At 40.0% G+C, this 21,186-nt stretch overlaps 1 protein-coding gene across 4 annotated transcripts; it reads left to right on the top strand.

Annotated features, from left to right (window-relative positions):
• Window positions 1-530: 530 nt before the first annotated feature.
• Window positions 531-20,835, top strand: si:dkey-89b17.4 (zinc finger protein 646). 4 transcript variants are annotated; one of them, XM_059555774.1, is made up of 5 exons: window positions 531-916; window positions 9,898-12,627; window positions 13,022-14,173; window positions 14,249-14,343; window positions 17,728-17,858. In XM_059555774.1, the coding sequence occupies exons 2-4, from the start codon at window positions 10,112-10,114 to the stop codon at window positions 14,325-14,327; spliced, it is 3,747 nt and encodes a 1,248-aa protein (XP_059411757.1). In that variant the 5' UTR covers window positions 531-916; window positions 9,898-10,111; the 3' UTR covers window positions 14,328-14,343; window positions 17,728-17,858. The 4 variants fall into 4 exon arrangements, with proteins under 4 accessions (XP_059411757.1, XP_059411756.1, XP_059411754.1 ...); XM_059555773.1 differs by having other exon boundaries at window positions 532-916; window positions 14,249-14,342; window positions 17,725-17,868; XM_059555771.1 differs by lacking the exon at window positions 14,249-14,343 and having other exon boundaries at window positions 546-916; window positions 17,726-20,835.
• Window positions 20,836-21,186: the final 351 nt, after the last annotated feature.

Below are 21,186 nucleotides of genomic sequence, written 5' to 3'. Positions count from 1 at the left end.
TTCTTTTATGACAAAAATCATTAGGATATTAAGTAAATATCATGTTTCATGAAGATATTTTGTAAATTTCCTACCATAAATATATCAAAACGTAATTTTTGATTAGTAATATGCATTGCTAAGAATTAATTTGGATAAATTTAAAGGGGATATTCTCAATATTTAGATTTTTTTTTTGCCCCCTCAGATTCCAGATTTTCAAATAGTTGTATCTCTGCTAAATATTGTCAGATCCTAACAAACCACACATCAATGGAAGGCTTATTTATTTAGCTATCATGTGATGTATAGACCTCAATTAAAAAAAAATTGTCCCTTATGACAGGTTTGAAGAATGTTAGTCAACCAACAGTTGATGGTACCTATTGACTTCCACATTGGAAAAATACTAGAATGGAATTCAGGTTTCCCTTTAACTTTCAACTGAAACCTTTTAATTACTGAAATAATGCATGTAGCCCCACAGTTTTCCAATGTAATAGCATAGAAAACATGGTACTATCATGGTACTTTTTGGTGGGTGGCATTTCCAGTGGATGGACAAAAAGTTGCAGACACTGTCTATTGTCTAACGTTACCCAAATACTGGAAACACTTAACGCAAACATCTGCTTTAGGATTTTAGAGAAAAATTAGGTACACGCTGCAACGGACAATGTTTACTTCCAACGCAAACCCACGGAGATGAGCGCTGAGTGACGCGGTGAAGCACGTCCGCAGATCTACATCCCCGTTCAGCCCGCAGCAGGAAGTGTGCTGAATACACCGAGAACAAGACGGTGGAGCCGCCCGCTGAAGAAAAAAAAAAGAGTTAAAAAATGACTATGGCGAGCGACTGAACATGCAATATATCATCTGCGCAATCAAAACGAGCATAAACCCCCATTCTTGATCATTGTGCACGTCTGTAAGTCGGGTAAGTGGTTGCAGCTTGAAGGTGTTTGTTTAATTGCACACAATGGCCACATTCATTGAATCAGAGCTCGCGAGCCCCCGGATCTTTGTGTCGCTAGGCAGCTAACGTTAGCCGACTAGCACTGACCTTACTGCGAAGCAGAAACCATTTCACACTGTATGCCGGGCGTGTATCGTTTCAGACAGATTTATTTTGTGTATTATTTATCCACACGACATCACAATGGTTTATTTTGTTTGGGAGACTGTTTTGTTTGCTCCCGCACTAGTATCGTGAAGGGAGGCTAGCGCGTTAGCTGAGGGGGGTTTGTCGCTGTCAGACCGACACATTAAAATAATCGATGCGATCGCCGGATTTTTTTTTCGCGCATTTGAACCCTCACACGAGGTAGACAACAAATGAGCTCGAATATTTCTTCTAAAGCGTTTGGCGCTTCGAAAAGGATCGTTTTTCCTCCCCTCACACACTCGTTATTGTTGCTAAAGCCCACCTTGTTGCTAATATTTGCACACAGAGACTCGCGGATCCTGTGAAAAACAAACGGGTCAGGATGTACATTTTGGTATCCCTCACAACGATGTACACACGTATTTGACTAGAGAAATTATAGTATATCAAGCCCAACTGGATGCACTACATTTTTGTCTGGGTTCAGGACTTTTGGCGTCTTATTTGGTGAGTCTGGGGAGGGAAAATGACGCGGAATGTCGGGTATCTGCATCTGCTTTTGTCCGGATAAAAAGCGGGTGTGGGAGCGTCATGCCAAGGTCATGGCGAGGCGTTAATCGCTTACATTTTATATAAAAACGGCTTTTGTTCCAATTGACGAAAATTATTGTTATCATTAGGGGTCCACACAGACGTGTTGGTTCCCACCCGTTTGCTTCTTTGTGAGCTGCGCCATTGGGAAATAACAAAATATAATGCATAATAACATATTTCAACTGTAACAATGTTTTGGGAGGGTCAGTTTATATATTTAGATAATAGCCAAGTTGCTACAATTATTATTATTATATTATTATTATTATTATTTATGAGCCCATGTGTTTTATCACCGTTTACTAGTTTTTAAGAGCTGTAAATGTCTATAGGGTCCCTTTGATTATTAGAAGAATTTAAAATTATGTCCGGAAATATAAAGGGAGTTAATAAAATCTTAAATATCAAGTGAATTGCTAAAATGAATATTTATTTATTCTTGTTGGAAAATAATTAGTGGTGGGCATAGATTAATTTTTTTTTTTAATCTAGATTTAATCTAGATCTCACTGTGATTTTGAAATTAATCTAGGTTAATCTATATTAAAATGGCTCATTTGAATTCTGCCGAAGGCATTCAGAATATGTGTGTTTTACCCAAATAAAACTGACAAACAGTAAGTCTTTGAGAAGGGGTTTATCAACTAGGTGGTGCGTTAGAAAAGGGGCTCATCTCCTGTTTCCTAAATGCATCACAAAGTACTTGAAAAAGCTAATTCCACATTGCACAAAGTGCAAACAACCTTACGCCTGTTTCACACATACACCGTCTGCAGTGCGATACATTGGATAGTCTTCAATGTAAAGATGAAATATACAATCAAACCTACATTTATTCAGACACCTTCAACATTTCTCACATTATTACAATTTTGCTATATATATCAAAAATTATATCTGGTGTCTGAATAATTTGTGGTTTGGCGAGTAACCAGCTCTGTTCAGCTTTTCCGCGTCTTGTGTTTTGATGCTTTAATGTTTAACTCGACAAGCGGTAAGGCTTAAAAAAACTTGAAAAAGATAAGCTTTCGTGACGATGCGCAGCAGTGGCCCGTCAACTGTCCTGAGCATCTTTTTAGGCTGGCCTCAGCCAGTCGGTTATATAAAATATCAAGGTGAAAGTCATCATAGCTTGCTAGTATAGACCCAGCTCCCAACCCAACTTTGAGAATAGATTAACGGCGATATTTTTTTTTATCGCCCGATAAGTCTCACGTTAAAGCAGCATGTTAATGCCGATAACGGCCCACCACTAAAAATAATACAATGCTATAAAACCATCACCCTGTTCCAGCTTCATAACATGCTGTAATAATGATTTGAGAGCTATTTTTACATATTTAGATTAAAGGGAAAATAAAAGCCAAGTTATAAATAAAACCTGGTGTTTTTATATGCTTAGCTGTTTTACCTAACTTTTTTGACACAAAATTGTCTGAATGATTAATTTTTATTTTATTTTATAATCCTTATCGGAAATGACTGAAAATATTGTAGAAAAGCAAAAAATAGTTATCAAGTTTATCACTAATCATGCATTGTAAAGCATGAGTTAGATTTAAACTCAATATTTCAATAACAAAAAACAATATGCATTACCATGTTTTGTGATGTTATATGATAATTCAGTTAAATGTCCAATTACATATATCGGATAAGTACCATGATATTACCAGCTGTTATTATCACTATACCATGATTTAAAAAAAACAATTTCTTTCACTGCAACATGTTCTAGTACAGCTTGTACCAACCTTCAAATGAGCAAACATGGTGTAAGTAGTCTATTTGTATATTACTGCATTCATTTTATTCTGTAAATTAGGGGTGCACTGATCAAGATGAGCTGATCAAATGCGCATCTCGTCAGTAAAGCCGGTGTTCTGTCGATTTGTCCTACGCTGTCAGATTTTCCTATCTCCCACTAAAACAGTGGGTAGTACAATTCTACAACAAAAAATGCTACTGTAAAGTTATGGTTTATTAATGTCTAAACCTACCCTTACTGCAAATACAGTTATTATGTGTTATATTCGCGGTTGTAGCTAGAAACCAACAATAAATATTCTTTTCTACCAATTAGATTGCGTTTTTATTAAAGTCTACACCTACCACAACCCTAAACCTACCCTTACAGTAATGCAGATACATGAAATATCGCTGTTTAGCATGAGAAAAAGGATGTAATATTGATGCGTGCATGCACAGTAAACCCGGGTAGGAAAATCTGACGGGTAGGATAAAATGTCAGGACACCGGTTATCTAATCAGCAGTAAATTCCATCAGGTGTGATTTCACATAATCGATTAGATAATCGGCTTTACTGACGAGATGCACATTAATGATCGGCCGATCTTGATCGGTGCACCCCTACTGTAAATCTTGACCCATCTGGCATTTTGCAGCATGGATCTTGACAGCGTTGATGAGCTAATGCATCCAGATGGTCTTGAGTCAGAGACTACTGGTCAGGTTATATACCCTAAGGGTATGCAATCTTAACTCAGATCACAGATGCTGTGAGAATAGATTAATTCCCCATACAGCAGATTGTGCTATGCATGAATGATGATCACAATCACATCATAAACAACTTCACATAATCTGTATTGCAACTTGTAGTACAAAATGTACTTACAAATGTAAGAAATAGTGAAACTTAAAATTTAGAAACTTTAGGATGTGGAACTTACATGAGCCTTGAAGCATTATTTTTTCATAGTATATTTCGTTGTTCAATTACTTGATATGTTAAATAATTACAGTTATATATGCCTTGGTACCAGACTAACCTGAGGCCTAAAAAAAAAATTTGTTTGGTTCCGGTTTCCGACCGACCCTTTCAATTTATGTGCGACCCAAATTTATTTTATGAGACTGGGGAAGAACGGTCTTTCACACATCGTTAATTAAATTACAGTTTCCTTTAAATGCTGTTTTACACTTAAGTAATCCGTTAAAAACCATTAAGTATTGCATCAAAACCCTTTAACTGTCAATTCCTAAAGTGAGCTATAACTTAAGGTTTGGAAATCGTAACATTAAGAGAAACACGGGGGGAGGGGGGAGTCAACAATATATCGCGGAACAGAGAGGGCACTGACAACATGATGACAGACAGGACATTAACATTACCTGCTTACTTTTAATATGAAACAAAGTCTCATTTGGTTATTTCACCTTTCAAATGTGGTCATTTTTTAAAGAAATGTAAACAATAAATACCGTTTTGTGGCTCTTGAATGTGTCGAACAGATCGCTGTAAGTTAGATCATCAGTTAAAACTAACTGATCGTCTCTTGCTTCTAGTTAATTTATAGCATCAAAATCAAATAAACCACATAAATGAACATAACAAAGAATGTTGTTTGACTACAAAAAGATGTCTGTACACTCCGTTTTTCAAGTTCAAATCCTCCATGTTAATCTACTATGAGATCGCCTGTCAAACTCCCGCGAAGGCTTTTTGTGTGTGTGTGTGCGTTTTGCGTGTCTATGGCAACAACAGACTTTAAACGGGAATACAGAATCACTGTGGTAAAAGTACCGGTACACACATTTAAAATCAGCGCGCGTGTGTGTGTGTGTGTGTAAAACTGCCACTGGAGAAAAAATAAATAAATAAAAAAAATAATAAATCCCTACCGACCAATGACCTCAACTGACAACCAACCGGAACCAAACTTTTTTTTTTTTTAGGCCTGATTATCATGGATATATTTAAAGGGAAACGCCACGTTTTTCCATATTCCACTATGTTGTTCCATCAACTTACATAAGGTGATGTGTACCTCTCCCATCTCAGTGCGTGCACTTAGTCGCTGTAGCGCGTGACGCCACTATGTTAGCATTTAGCTTAGCACCATTCATTTCTTAGGATCCAAACGGATGCATTTAGAAGCCACTAAACACTTCCCTGTTTTCCCTATTTAAAGACGGTTACGTGAGTAGTTACACAAGTAAGTGTGGTGACACAAAATAAACAGGCGATTTTCTAAGTGGATAACTATAATCTACGGTGGAAGAGCACTTCAATGCACTTCGACCTCGGCGCAGTAATATCACTCAAGTTGAGGGAAGAACACAGTGGAATATGGAGAAACTGGCGTTTTCCTTTCATTACTGTTATAATTAGCAGCTTGAATGTGATTATATAAAATATTAGTTTAAAATGACATGAGATGCATACAGGGATATCACATTTTGTAAAGCAAATTGATGACCTACAAATACAGGCTGATTCAGAGCTACATTGAAATTATACTTATGTGACCCATGCAGAGTAATCTGATGCATTAGAAACTATTTTTCTTCAAACCTTGTTGCAGCTCTAAACAAGGCCTTATTGACCTCTTGTTTACTGCCAGATAACTTCACTGTAGCCATGTTTCCATCAACTTGTCAATCGAATTATCTGAAGTTCGGTAAAAAAAATCATGCGAATAAAGCTGCTGAAAGTGTGTTTCCATCAAACGGCTTTAAAGCGAATAAAAACCTGTGCGTAATGACGTCACATGCTGTTTTGCGATCAAATTGGTATATCGAATTGATTTGAGACATTTTAAGGTGTTTCCATTCATTTTCGCATTGAATCGCACAACATTCAAGCAAACATTTGCGAACAAAGTTTTGCTAAACAAAATGGAGCGCGCCATTTACCAACAAATGAACAATATTGCACAAGTTATAATAGTGCTTATGTGCCAGCTGATAGCGACTTATCAAGTTATTATAAGAAAACAACGACGCTATCAACACATTGCTATGATGATGCAGATGCACGTAAATCCCCGACGACAACGAAGGCGGCCTGTGGTGTGGGAACGACAGCGCTTCAAACAGTTCTGGGAGATCCTGGTTCAGAGACATTTCACGGAAAACCTTTGGTTGAAGCATTTTCGGATGACCAAGACAACATTTGACCTGTTGTGTCATTTTATTGGCCCGTCCCTTTCCCCAGATGTCGCAAGCTCTCGTCCTCCGGTTCCAACCGAGAAGCGTATCGCCATTGCGCTCTACAAACTGGCTACATGCGCAGAGTACAGAGTGGTAGGCGAAACGTTTGGAGTCAGCAAAACCACCGTGCACCGGTGTGTTTACGCCGTGTGCAATGCCATACGAACGAGGATGATGCGAAGATATATATACCTACCTGGAGTGGATGAGGCGCATGATATCTCGCTGCGTAACTCCAGAGCGCACCTTGTGCCACAGGTGTATGGCGCAATAGACGGGACTCACGTCCCGATTAGACCCCCTGCTGAAGGCTACAGGGATTTTGTCAATAGAAAGGGCTGGCCATCAATCGTACTACAGGCTGTGGTAGACGATCGTTGCATCATAAGGGACATTTTTGGGTTGCAACCATAAAATGACCTAAAACTTAATCGCAAATCATTATTTATTCGGCAAATAACGTTTCCATCAGCGTTTATCGCATAAGCCGTATATCGATCAAGATAAAATCCGATGAGACCGACCGTATTTCATTTGAGTCGATATTCACGAAATTCAATCGAATGTTACTGTTTCCATAAGGCATTTTTCATTCGATATCACATAATTCGGATAAAAACGTGTTGATGGAAACATAGCTAGTGACAGATTTTGATATCAGTCACACATTTTCTGAACATTGGATTATTGTTGAGGTGGCTCTTTTGAAGTTATTGTACTGACAGCGAAATAATGCCAAACAACTGGCTTGAGAGAGGCAGGAAAATAATCCAGCTGAGTTTTCTAGTGTTTCAGTTTTCTGATGGCCATTGTGTGGTAAAAGAGCACTTTCTTTCATTCAAGTTGTGTGGTAAGATGAATTGTTCCCCAGTGGAGACTAATTGAAGTGAATTTGTGGTCATGCCTTTTATTTAGTTCTCTTAAAGTAAACTCCACTTGAATAATACTGTGCTTTACGTATTATCATGAGTAAGAAAAGTGGTGGCACTTATTTTGTACTGTCGCCAAACACACTGAATCTTTTTTGAATCAGGCTGGTTCTGTATTTATATTGGAGCCAAAGTAACCAAGTTTCACTTGGCTTTAGCGATGCCCATGGCAGTTATTTAATCTGAGGAAGTGATTTTGAAGTGAGTACTAGCACTTAGTGACCAGTGAAAGCAACAGAAAATCAGAATAATGCATGTGTTTTGAAGAGCACATCTGATTGATTTAACAATGGATAACAATGAAAACTAGTTTTAAGAGTAACTTTCAGTATTAAAATTGGGGTCATCAGTTCACAAATATATTAAATGTGGAAATGCAATAAAATTTTGGTCAGTCTTAATTTACGCCCCTTGCCATACTGTGATGCGTGTCCAGGTCAGAACATTGGCGCTACAAGACAAAAATAATAAACCCTATTACAAATGAACCATTTGTTGCATCCAGTGGGGACATGATTACGGATTATAATAATTTATACTGTGTTTTTACACTTTGCATTGCATTGCACTGTGTAAACATAAAACCATGTCTGCATTTGTGATCAGAGAAATTAAAAACGACAAGTGCTACTCTACACCAGCGGTTCTCAATTCCAGTCCTCACACCCCCCAGCTCTGCATATTTTGCATGTCTCTCTTTGTTAACACACCTGATTCAGATTATAAGCTCGTTAGAAGTGAGCTACATGCATGAACTATATTCTGATTGACATGGTCCCTACACAGTGTTCATTGCTCCTTACTCCCTGAATAGGGGAAATCTGTTTAAGTTTACTTCATTTCAGAATATTAATTAATGGATTTGAGTTGTGCAATGTCTTCACACACAGACAAGTGTGACACCATATACCTCTGTAAATAAAATATATAAATTCATGTTTTGCACACTTCAATGCACTTTGAAAAGAATGTATATGTTCAAAACAAACTGGGATCATGGAGGAATATCATGTGTTGTCCACTTCGCAGGGCACTTATGTTCAAGTAGAACAAACGTCTGAAGCGATAAGAGAAACATACAAAATTTGCAGAGCAGGGGGCACAAGGACTGGAATTGAGAACCACTGCTCTACACTGCTCAAAACTCACGTTTTTAATTATCTATGGGAAATCCTTTACATATGTAAACATACTTTCGGGCAGTCCTCCATAAAATGTAAAAGTCTTAACTTTACAAAGAATATCGCTTTGGGTTCAAGACTTTAGTCTTTTCAACTGTCAAGATTTTCTTTATGCACCAATAGCTTGTAACACTCCAAAGACAAAAGGAAAACTTGAAATCGCAAGTTTAAAGACGCCTTTAAATGAAAAAGATTCCCTCAAAAATCAACTGCCATGCCATATAATTAATCAAAAAGAACATTGTAGTTATTAATCTGATTGGAGCTTCTTATTTTGGCAGACTAGCTAAAGAGTTGCCAGGGGATGACAAGGCAATGTAACCTTGGTTGTTTGTAGGAGTTTGTATACCATACTGCTGTATTTAGTTGTATCAGGGTGCAGATAACAACCTACACCATTTGCATTCTCATTTATATTCATTGAAGCATCGCTGCAAATTTGCATTTAGTTAATTCTGCTAAGTTTTATTGCATTGTATAGGCCTTAGTAGTCTTATATTGACCGCTTGTATTGACAGTGCATGACTTCTGGTTGTTTGTTTTTGCAAATTGCTCACTTCAGCTGTCAAAATAGCTCCAATTATATTTTTTTGTCAAACATAGGAACAGCTGAATGGTTAGACAGCCATTAGTGAGTATCTGTTAATCAATTTTGACCCAAACTGCTTGTTTACGAAAGTGTTTTGGCACATTGACGCCATCCTTTATGTTGATCATACTTGCATGAGCAACATTTTTACCGGGTTGAAGAAGGAAGAGATGAACATTCCAAAATGTAGGAACATTTATTTTGCTTCAGTTCAGTTCCTCCAGATAGGATTTTCTAGTGTTATTTGGATGACTGTATGATTTAAGTGACTACATTTCGCAAAGGTCCCAAGGCTGCAATATTCCCGAATCACCATGCAGTTGCTATTTATAGTACATTCTGCAAAAAGTTGTCTTGATCATCTAGGTGGTCACTATATATTCTTTTATAATTTTACCCATATTGCATATAATCTCTAATTTACTTACTCTTGGTACAGCGTTTCTTATGCTGTTTCAAACTAGCATTTAGATTTGTAAACTGTTTCTGTCACTTATATACATTAAGATGGTGAATATAGATACATGAAATTAAATAAATTTTTTCTTTTTGTATTTTCTCAGCTTCCCTCTGATGCCCCACAACTGTCCAGACCCTCTCTGAACTCCTGTGATCGAGTGGAATTGAAAGGCTGATTGGAGAGAATATCTGTCACCCAGGTAAAATGGCTGATACTACAGAAGCAGAGAGCTGAACATCACACATTGCCCCCTTTTCTTCTTTGTTCGAGGATCATTTTATGTGGACATTTCCCCCTTCCATTTCAATTTTCTCATCATGGCTATGCATGATATGAATCGTGCCAAGGGTTTCCCTTGCAAAGAATGCGACATCATTTGCCCAAGTACACCTAGCCTACTGGAGCACATGAAAGCACACTATCATCAAGAAGTGAATGGCAGATTTGAATGTGAGCAGTGTGGACGTATTTTTAAGCATGCCAGTAGCTTGGCTTCTCACAAAAAAACTCATGAGATGGGCTCCTTCCAGTGCCCGGTCTGCACCAGAACATTGCCCAATGCAGTGGCGCTCAAAAACCACCTCCGCATCCACACCCTGTCTCCAAGTGCCCAAGCTGAAGAGGAGAACGATGACAATGTTGATGAAGAAAGGGATTATAATCTAGCACAAGATCTGTCTGATGCAGCTTTCAGGAGTCACATTAACAACAGTGGAATGATGCCTGGCCATGACCACGACAAACAAAAATCTCCAGGATCTGAAGATGCCTGGGACAGACCATTCAAATGTGACCAATGTGACAGGACATATCGTCATCATGGCAGCTTGGTAAACCATAAGAAGTCTCATCAAGAGGGCACGTATAAGTGCAATGTCTGTTACAAACAGTTCAATAATCTTGCAGCTCTCAGTGCTCACGAACGCACTCATTCAAAATTTAAGCCCCCTGGAATGTCCATGGGAGCCCTTGTGCCTGAAGCACCATCTGACTCTCGTCCCCTTGGCCCCCAGAATATTGACATGGCACCCAGCTTTTGTCATCTTTGTCAAGTTGCTTTGCCTAATAAGAATGACTTTCAAGAGCACCTTTTGTTACATAATGCTGCATCATCTTCGTTGGGGCTAACACGTAGTTTCCCAGGGATAGTGCCTCATAATCTTAGTTCTGTTCGATCCCCAGCGGTGAATCCTTATACACCTGCTCTAGGTGACCCTCTTCCAATGCCTCCATTACCCAACAAGCGTTATGACCCAATGCTAGGCCCTCCTGTTAATAATGCCATATATACCTGTGCATATTGTGGAACGGGACATCCAGACTTAGAGAGTCTCAAAATTCATTATCTTACCCATGACCCTCACACCACAACACATGCTCAAGATGGCCCTGCTATTTTAAATTCTGATGGACTGGCTTCAAACTCTCAAACTTCAACATCATCATCCAATGGTGGGACAAGGTCACAGGAGCAGTCTGCAGCCATTGACGATGCTGAACGCCGATTTAAGTGCCAAGATTGTGGGAAAAGCTATCGACATGCTGGGAGTCTAGTTAATCATAAACGCTCCCATCAAACTGGTCATTATCAGTGCACTGTTTGCTGTAAGCAGTATCCACACTTAGCAGCACTTCATAGCCACCTCCGTAGTCACAAATCCCGGCCAAATTCACAGTTGATGGGTACAGAAGAGGGAGATTGGCTTTCCTCTGAGCCACTGACAGGGCTAGACTCTCAACAAGGCTTTGTACATGCTCAGGACCAGGAGAGTGGTGCAACAACGCCAATTTCACTGACCAGTAATCTTGGTGATGCAGCACACTTTGTCCCAGACAGTTCCCATAACAGTGGCCTGGATTCACTGGAATTCCATGACCGATTCGATGGCTCTTTTGCCCAAAGCAATTCTGGTCACTCAACTCTTCCACAAAACCATCGTCAAGCAGACAGTGTCAACCAAGGCAGTATGACCAATGGTTACATGGATAACTTGAGCTTCCATAGTCCTGGTGGTGCCTCCCTGCCAGCAGGCAGTGGCAATCTCAAAGAAAGTGCTCGCCAGAGGCGTAGTCATGATCTGATGCAGTTTGGAGGTGCTCAAGTCAACTCCCAGGGCAACAGTAAAAGAATGGATAACAAAGATGATGACGATGGAGAGGTTTATCAGTGCACAATTTGTGGAAACCATTACGCCAGCCTGAGGGCACTTCGTAGCCACTTACGAAGCCATGGGGTTAACCATGGGGCAGGACCCTCCTCTGCCCTCTCTCCAATAGGTGAGCAAGAGTGGAGGAGGCGACAAGAAGGTAGTACAACCAGTATTTTGATCTGTAGCACATGTGGCCAGAGCTTCAGCAGAAAGCAAGACTTGCTTAACCACGAGCTAGTCCACGGACATCCCCGGCCAGATGGAACTACACATGGCTTGGGTGGCACTAGCTCTAATTCTAATGGCAAAATGGATGGAAGGAACCACATTTGCATTGACTGTGGCATGTTCTTTGCAGATCGCCACCAGCTGATCACTCACCTGTGTCCAGGCAAGGCGAGAGTGGGGGCATTGAACAAGGGAATGAATGGAGCTAAAGGGATGACGGGTGGTGCTGGTACCAGTGGCATCGGTAGGCCTGTAGACCCTCGGCAGTTGCCAGACTCTGGTGATCGGCCCCACAGGTGTGACCAGTGTGGAAGGAGTTACAGACACCCCTGCTCCCTGCTCAACCATAAGAAATCTCACAAGACTGGGGTCTTCCGCTGCCTTGTCTGCCAAAAACGCTACTACAACCTACTGGCTCTCAAGAACCACCAGAGGACTCATTTTGACTTAAAGAGGTTAGCCAGCATTGCATGTGCCCTATTATACTCTAACTGTTTAGTTCTCTTTGCATACTTTGAATGCTTATGTATTATCATGAGTTCCCCACTCATGTGATTACCCAGGTCATCACTGAATTAATAGATTTAATGAAAATTTGAGTGTCAAAGCAAGTGTGCACTGGTGATTTTTTTTCCCATTAGAAAAGACGAGGGCAACAAACATACTGATATACACACATACACAAAGTTGAGTCTGAATTTCATAATGTCTGTACCCCATTTGAGCATTGCGTAGTCATCTTTGTATTTGTAAGGGGACCTTCCCTTTTTCTGTTTCTTCCTTTTTTAGAAGAGCATTTTAACACTGCTTTCTTATCTGCTTTTTTTTGTGTGTTTTGTCTCTTCGCAGGCACAAGTGTGAGGAGTGTGGGAAAGCCTTCAAGATTCAGAAGCAGTTGATAAATCATCTACGGCTACACGAAGAGCACAGAGCAAAGACTGGAGATCGAGAACAAAGGGTTCAAAGCATGTCTCATCCCAATGGTGCCCGCTATGAGGGAGGCCCATCGCAGCTCCAAGCTATGAGGATGGGTGACCCCAAGATTCAGAATCCTCCTGTGAACACCAATTATGGTCAACCCCAAGGTTTCAAGAAACCATATGCAGGGGCTAGGGCTCAGCAAGTTGATGACGGCAGCGGTCGTCGCCCCTTTGCTTGCGATCAGTGTGGACGTACTTACCGTCATGCTGGCAGTCTGGCCAATCATAAGAACCTACACAAGATTGGTGAATACCACTGCAATGTGTGCAACTCCACTTATCCAAATCGACTGGCAATGAAGAACCACCTCCGAATGCATTTCGCTCTTAAGAAATATACCTGCACTGACTGCGGTAGGGGCTTCAGGAACCAGAGGCAACTTGAAACACATACCAGCAACCAGCTCTGCAAAGATATTCCTGGTCCTCTTCCTGGTCCCAGCATGCAGACGGCTCCTCCTCCAACTGAATATGAATGCGATGGGTGCTCTCAAGTCTTTACTACAACCACAGATCTGGCCTCGCATAACTGCAGTGCCCAGCTTCCTTCTTCCTCTGCCTCCTTCAACAGCTCTAATATGAGCATGGAGACAGGTGACCTGGGGTCTCCAGAGCGTGAAGAACGCCCTTTTACCTGTGACCTTTGTGGCTGTTCTTACAAGCATGCTAGCAGTCTGCTGAACCACAAAAATACACACAAAATTGGCAACTTCAGCTGCTCCTTTTGTGACAAGCCGTACACCAACTACATGGCCCTGCGCAATCACATGCGTATCCACACACAGAAGAAGCGGCATATCTGCTCAACCTGTGGCAAGGCATTCCGGCTGGCCCGCTTTCTTCGGAATCATCAGAGAGTCCATGAGGAGGGCCACACCCGTTTTGGCTGCCCCACCTGCGGGAAGAGCTTCCAGGGTCGTTCTGGGCTGGCTAGGCACCGCTGCGGGGACAACCAGGTAGGCAAGGAGGGCATGAGGAAGGACACTTCAAGCACAAGAGAGGGAGAGGAATACCGGTTCACGTGAGTTTGCGTCTGTTGTTCGTGATTTTTGAAGTGAACTAGTAAAGATCACAGGTTTCTACATGTCTATTACAGGTATATGATCTCCAATCCGGCTTCCTTGGGACCATACGCGTGCCGGAATTCGGATTTTTCTGAAGTTTGGACAGTATGATTAGTGGAGACCAGATAAGTTACCCCCCCCTTTGCTTTCAGTTAGCAATATGCACTAGATTGTAAGGATGTCTTGATATAATAGGGAAATTTTTTATGTACTTACTAGGTAGATGTGTGTGTATTGTACCAAATCATTGATTCCCTCCTTTATTGATCTGATTGTATGGTGTAGTTTACTGTAGTTTCCATTTTAGCATTCAGTTGCCATAAGTACACATACTGACCATGTTACATCAGCTGTCATGCTTCCAGTAATAAATACTGATCTGGGCCCAACAGCATTTAACATGGGACAAAATGGGACATTTTTTAAATGCATGCTTAAAACTTTGCTCAATTTGCTGTCAAGACAATATAAATATCAAGCAGAAAACAGTTTAAGAAATGTGCCAACATAATAACACTAACACACTACTTCCATATTATCATATTAAATGATGAGAACAAACATTCATAAATTTCCATGTTTTATTCTGACCAAAACCTTATTTCCTGTACAATTATGTTATTTTAAGAAAATAACAATTCCTGTGTGTTCTCTTTCTATACATATCCATTTTTACCTATCTTTTAGTACAAGTACTATGAGTTTGAAAACAAGCAGTGATTTGCAGTACATTTTCTCATGATTAGGTTTGTCCTGTAGACTGTTACAAAATTATACATCTACAGTTCATGTACTACCACCATAAATTATATAGAATATTAGGGATGCACCGGTTGACCGGCCATAAATCGGAACCGGTCGATTTTTGCTTAAAATACACGATCGGCCGGTTTTTGGTCTTTTTTCGGCCGATTTTTCCGGAAGTGCGCTCGCGTGCACAGATTACATTGTAATCGTTCGCTATGCCATTTGTGTGGAAGTATTTCGAAATCTGTGCGCAGGACATGGGCAGCCGATCACTGGAAACGCAGAGCTTCATGTCTGAGGCACAGATAGCAGGAAGCGATCAGCCGTTGGTGTACTGGCGCACAAATAAGAGTCCCTTTCTTCTAAAAAAGGGGGACCTTACAGGAACAAGCTCACACCAAGCGCAAAACAGCGGTATTTGGAGAAGCTCTCAGGCATCCAAAATATCGACCCATACGAGCTCCCTGCAGTGAAATGGCACAGAGACCTGGACCATTACCTCCACGCACACATATGGACATTGTGAATTATATTGTTTACGGTGTAAGTCACCTTGCATTCACGCTGTTAATGGCTTTAATCTAACCAGGACATTTACATCTTGCAATCACACATTTAACTACCCTAGCCAACCCAGAACTGATTTGTCCACTTTGCAGCCCCCAACACAAAAACCTGGTACAGTATGTATTCAAAATCAAAGTATAACTAAACATACACAGCTTTATGTTGGAAACGTTTGTGTACGTTGAACATCTCGTTACAATCTCGTCTTTACGAAACAGTGGCAGTTTTTTAAGTTACTTTGTCATTTTGATCAAGAAGTGTCTGCTAAATGCAATGTGTAATTACAACACGCTAAAACGCATGTGAATAAACTTACTTTGGCCAGTAAAAGGCAGTCTTCACCACATGGGGGCTTTTAGATGGACCCAGCCACAGCAGAAAGCTTTCCAAAGACTTGTGGCTTTTAAACTCCTAAATTTTGTAGTAACTTACACCAAAAACGAGATAATTCACAATGTCCATATATGTGCATGGAGGTATGGTCCAGGTCTCTGTGCCATTCAGCTGCAGGGAGCTTGTATGGGTCGATATTTTGGATGCCTGAGAGCTTCTCCAAATACTGCTGTTTTGCGCTTGGTTTAACCTAAAAAAACTGTATTCCACTGTTCCCATGTTTTCCATATGTATCGTGTGAGGTACTGGAGCAGTTTTTAACGCAGCAGTTACTTCCAGGCATGGTAAAACAGTGCGGAATTGCCAAAACCTCCTCTACTACCGAGTTAACAACACATGTAAATAATCCTGTTTCGCCGCCGGCGTCCTGCCAACATGGCGGAGACTGTGATATCGAGGGAGGGGCTCTGTGCTATGACGACAACTTCTCACTCTCAATACTGTACCGGTCCGCACCCTGAACACGAGTAGACCATGAAGAGATGTTCAGCTCAACTTCTCACATGTTGGATAAGAAACGAAACGGACTAAACTGTGACAAAACTGATTTTTTTTATTTTTTTTATTTTTTTTTTTTTTTGTAAATTAGAATTTGCATACACATTTGAAAAGCCAGAAGTAAACGTCAGTTCTGCATTAGGATGATGATTTTTTATTTTACCATAAAATTACATTTTTAAAATTACTTAATTTGATTTAAAAATCACCTGCTGTAGCCCACTGAAAAAAAGTTTCATTTATCCAATTAAAACATTTTAGGGTAATGATTCACATCTATATCTATATTTTTTTACTTGAGACAATAAGTTATTTATTTTTCATTGGCTCAAGTAAAAAAATATAGATGTGAATCATTACCCTAATTTTTTTTTCAAATTGGATGAATGAAACACTTTGCATCTTTGTTTTATTCGCACCAACATTATTTGATTTTAAACATTTTGGAAAAATTTATTTATATAGCATACTTTTATTTAGTCTCACTGATAGAGACTAGTTTTTTTATTTCAAACCAAATTTAAAAACTAAAACAAATACTGAATGCTGATTAAGATACATCTTATTGTATGTGTGTTGATTGTGTTATTTGGACTGTAGAACTATGCAGTTGTTGCCTTTAATTTCACATGGTTACAGTTAATCTTTTAATTTAAGGCCAGTTCCATGTAGTTTCAACCCAATTAAAAAACAAAAGTTAAAAGCTGATGTCTGTACCATCTATGTTTGTATTGAATGTAGGCTACTTACTGTGCAGTTACTGCTGTTAATTTCAGATGGTTACAGTTATTGTTTTCAATAGCCAAAAGCCAGTTTGGCCTATTAAATACCAAATAAACATCTTGTTTATGCACACTTTCCTTCTTTCTTGTTTGTTGCTTAAAAGATAAAAAAATAATCGGGTATCGGAATCGGCCAGTTTGCTTGTAAAAAAATCGGTATCGGAATCGGCCATGAAAAATCATGATCGTGCATCCCTATAGTATATTATACCACTGCCTTCATTTTAAAACCAAACACAATCGGTGGATACTTCAAAGTTATAATTCATGTTCAGTTTATTCACTGCCTTAATAGGCAATGTTATTCAAGTTATCTTCTCCAAGCCGGGCCAGTTTTTTTTAGTTTTGGCAGCTGGATTCAAGATCATATACCTGTATTTGTGTATCCGTCAATGCACTTATCATAGAAGTCAGCTACATGTTGCCAGACTACTTTCAGACTAATCTAGCTTACTAACTATTGAGGGGTTAAAAGGACAGTGAGCAGGGGAGATTAACTTTTCCTCTCCTCCGTCTCCACAGATGTGACCAGTGTGGCCGATCTTACCGGCATGCCAGCTCACTCCTTAATCACAAAAACATCCACACTGTCGGCATCTACAATTGCACTGTGTGCCTCAAGACCTTTTCCAACCTGCTCACACTCAAGAACCACCGTCGCATCCATTCTGAAACTCGAAGACACCGCTGTCCAGAATGCGGCAAGGCTTTCCGTGTCTCCTCCCAACTACAAAACCACCGCCGTGTGCACCGTAAAGAGCTGGAGTTAGCCTGCACTCTGTGCCAGCGGAGCTTCCCTACCCAGGCTAGCTTTCGACTCCACTTGGAAATGCAACATGGCCGTGCACCAAAATCATTGCAACAGCCTGGGGTTTCGTCCAGGGGCTCAGATGTGGGTTGGGGCTCTGGGCTTGACCTTACGCTGATGCAGGCCCAGGGACTGGATCCTAATGGGCTTCCAAAGCTTAACCCATCACACCATGGCCTCAGAGGGAGCAGCTCATCTGGGCATCAACAACAACAGCAGCAACAACAGCAGAGTTGCAGTGAGGCGGGGTGTAAGTCGCATATCTGTGATCAGTGCGGCCGTGGTTACCGTCACGCCAGCTCGCTTCTGAATCACAAGAACAGCCACAAAATGGGCACCTATTTCTGCAACTCCTGTCAGAAGGAGTTCTCCAACCTGATGGCACTCAAAAACCACAGACGCATCCACACTGAACCCAAGCGTTACCAGTGCCCGGACTGTGGTAAGGCTTTCCGGGTCTCCACCCAGCTCATCTGCCACCGCCGCATCCACACCAAGGAAAAGCCTTTCTCTTGTAAGCAGTGTGATAAGCACTTCTCCAGCAAATCCAACTTAAGACACCATCAGAAGGTTCACTGGAACAGCTCGTCACCTTCTTCTAGTCTGACCATGGGCACCAACTTATTGAGTATTCCGCCTGGGCCCTTTCTATAGTGGTGAGAACTGGGGAAGCAGAACTTGCGGTTTGTTTCGGAGAAACATGCCAAGGATTTTGGAGGTGCCAAAACCCCCATTCCTTTTATTCGCAGTCATCTCTAGTGCTTGAGGTGTGGCTGTGAGGCTTTTGTTGAACAGGTTGTTGTTTAGGTTAAGAGAACTGTCCCTGCATGTACCCTGAAACATTGGATTAAACAATGGATTTGTTACATCGCGTAATAACTGTTAGTTTAGGTCATAGTGACATTTTCCCCAACCTTTCTCTTATCCTAAATACCACTGGTGACCTTACTTGCATTTGCATAGTTCCCTTTTGGGGGTGGGGGACATTGAGGGCAACTGCCTTCATTTCTGATACCAGCCTTTTGAAGTAGTGCAAACTAGCTGGCGTCTTGTTTTAATTATTATAAATGGATTGCTTTCAAATGAGACATTTCCATATATATTGTGTATTAAAAAGCACTTTTCCCACCATGGTACTGTTAGATCAGTATTGTTTTTGTGATGTCACAATGGGCAGGTTAAATTATAGTGACTTTAGGTTCAAAATGGACAAGTATCCCCATGGTCAGGGTAACTGCCACAAGAAACAGACATTAGAAAACCATACATTTCATCCCATGCCCAGCTTTGATTGATAGTCTTGAAAGCATTCTAAATTTTCAATCCTAGACAATACAAAGAAAACACGTTGATTGTCCGATGAATTCCGAGACGTGTCAAGCAACTTGTGTGTTTAAGAAGTAGAAGTAGCTATGTTTAAAAGTGTATAGAGCGTATTTGAAACATCTTCAGTTATTGAAGGCAACGCATTTGTGTTGTGTAGGACTGTCAGAAGTACTTTTTTTTTTTTGTACCCTTCCCCATTTTTGTTGATGTTCTAACTTTTCTAACTTGTGTGGTCCTTGCAGCACGAAGATGAGCTTCAAACCTCACTATTCAGCAGGTGACAGCACTGCGCTTATTGGGTTCATTTCTTAGTGGCATCATTCATTCGTTCCCCCCTTAATTTTATGATGTTGCTCAGAACCCTTATTTTAAAACTGCAACTAACTTGCTAGTGTATAGAAATGATAGGTTGTGCTATGAAAAAAAATGGGAGAAAAGCGAAAGGGAGAAAAATGTATATTGATAGGCTTGTAATGGCATTTGGTTTTACCTTGTATTGTATTGTACCTCTGACTGTATTATTTACAGGAAAACTTTTATAAAAGAACACCGTAGTATGCATTTTATTTATATTAACACTTGTAACTGAAAACGCTAGTTTTAGAGCTCCCAGTTTTAGGATTTCTTGTTTCGACCCCTCCATTCTCCAGAGGCTGTCGGACACGGTGTCAGGAATGGCAGGACTCCTAAAAAACACTTGTTATAGTGACTGTAATCTCCACTTTCGTTGCCATTGTTTTTATGCTTTTAAACGAACATTTCTGTCCCTTGTGCAATAAACAGGGAACTGTAATAATGTGTGTTTTGATTGCAGTACAATGAGTGTAGACATATCACTGTATTATTATATTGCCTTTCTCACGTGATGTCGTGACTGTCTCCCCCACGCTCATGTCAAGATTGGATGTGCCTGTTTCACTCTTTAAGCTCACACGTTAAGGAATTATTTAGTGATCATTACAGTCAGCAAGGCAATCTTATTTGAACTCCTCAGTTAAACCGTGTTAACCCATGTATTTATTTGTTTTGGCTTTCTTTTTTATTTAATTGTATTTTACTATTTTGAGCTTGTTTTCAACCTATAATTCCTGGGAGCACTGGTGCTATGTCAATGTATTTTGAGTGAAAATGAAGTTGTATGTGCTATGATCAAAGCACGGGAAGATTATATATTTATGTACCTATACCCTTGCAAATTTTACACAATTGGATAGTTAAAAAAATAATAATAATCTTCCCAGGTGCACAGTTGCTACTTTGGCAAGAATTGATTCCAAATATAAATGATATAAGTTTTAATATTTTTTTCTTCCTTGTTTATATATAAATAAGCTATATCTATATATATATATAAACACATATATATTGTTTATATATATGCACAAACACACATATGTGACTGTATACTTTTTTTAAACTACATTTTGATAATTAATTTCTTAACAGAACATGTTTGAATTATAACCTCAATGCTCTCAAATAATAAAAATTAATGTGACATTCACTCTAAATTTATGTGTGAAAGTTTGCCACTCATGGTTGGTGTTCTGAAAGAGTCACCGTCCACCATCTGGTTTCAATTTCATGGTGTCCTTGGTAAAGTATGTTTATTATGAATGTTTCCATTCATGGATTTTAGGATGTTTAATGCTCCTGACAGCTGGGGTAAGCAGTTTGTCTTAACTGAGTAATCAAATAATAACAAAATGAATTCCTTACCATTACTTGTCTTGTACAGTTAAAACCACACAGGATTTTGCTCCTTGTTCAGGCTTATCACCAAGATGAACTCTGATATAGTCTAGGTATCCTTCTTGAAACTTTTGATAAATAGCTACACTAATATGTA

The sequence above is a fragment of the Carassius carassius genome, chromosome 8 (assembly GCF_963082965.1).
Source record: "Carassius carassius chromosome 8, fCarCar2.1, whole genome shotgun sequence".
Classification (NCBI taxonomy): domain Eukaryota; kingdom Metazoa; phylum Chordata; class Actinopteri; order Cypriniformes; family Cyprinidae; genus Carassius; species Carassius carassius.
The sequence above is the reverse complement of the archived record's forward strand: the minus strand, read 5'-3'. Positions and strand labels throughout refer to the sequence as shown.

Coding starts and splice junctions, on each gene's coding strand:
- si:dkey-89b17.4 (XM_059555771.1), top strand. CDS start 10,112: ATGGCTATGCATGATATGAATCGTGCCAAGGGTTTCCCTTGCAAAGAA. Junction 12,628..13,021: donor ACTCATTTTGACTTAAAGAG/GTTAGCCAGCAT, acceptor GTCTCTTCGCAG/GCACAAGTGTGAGGAGTGTG. Junction 14,174..17,725: donor GGAGAGGAATACCGGTTCAC/GTGAGTTTGCGT, acceptor CCGTCTCCACAG/ATGTGACCAGTGTGGCCGAT.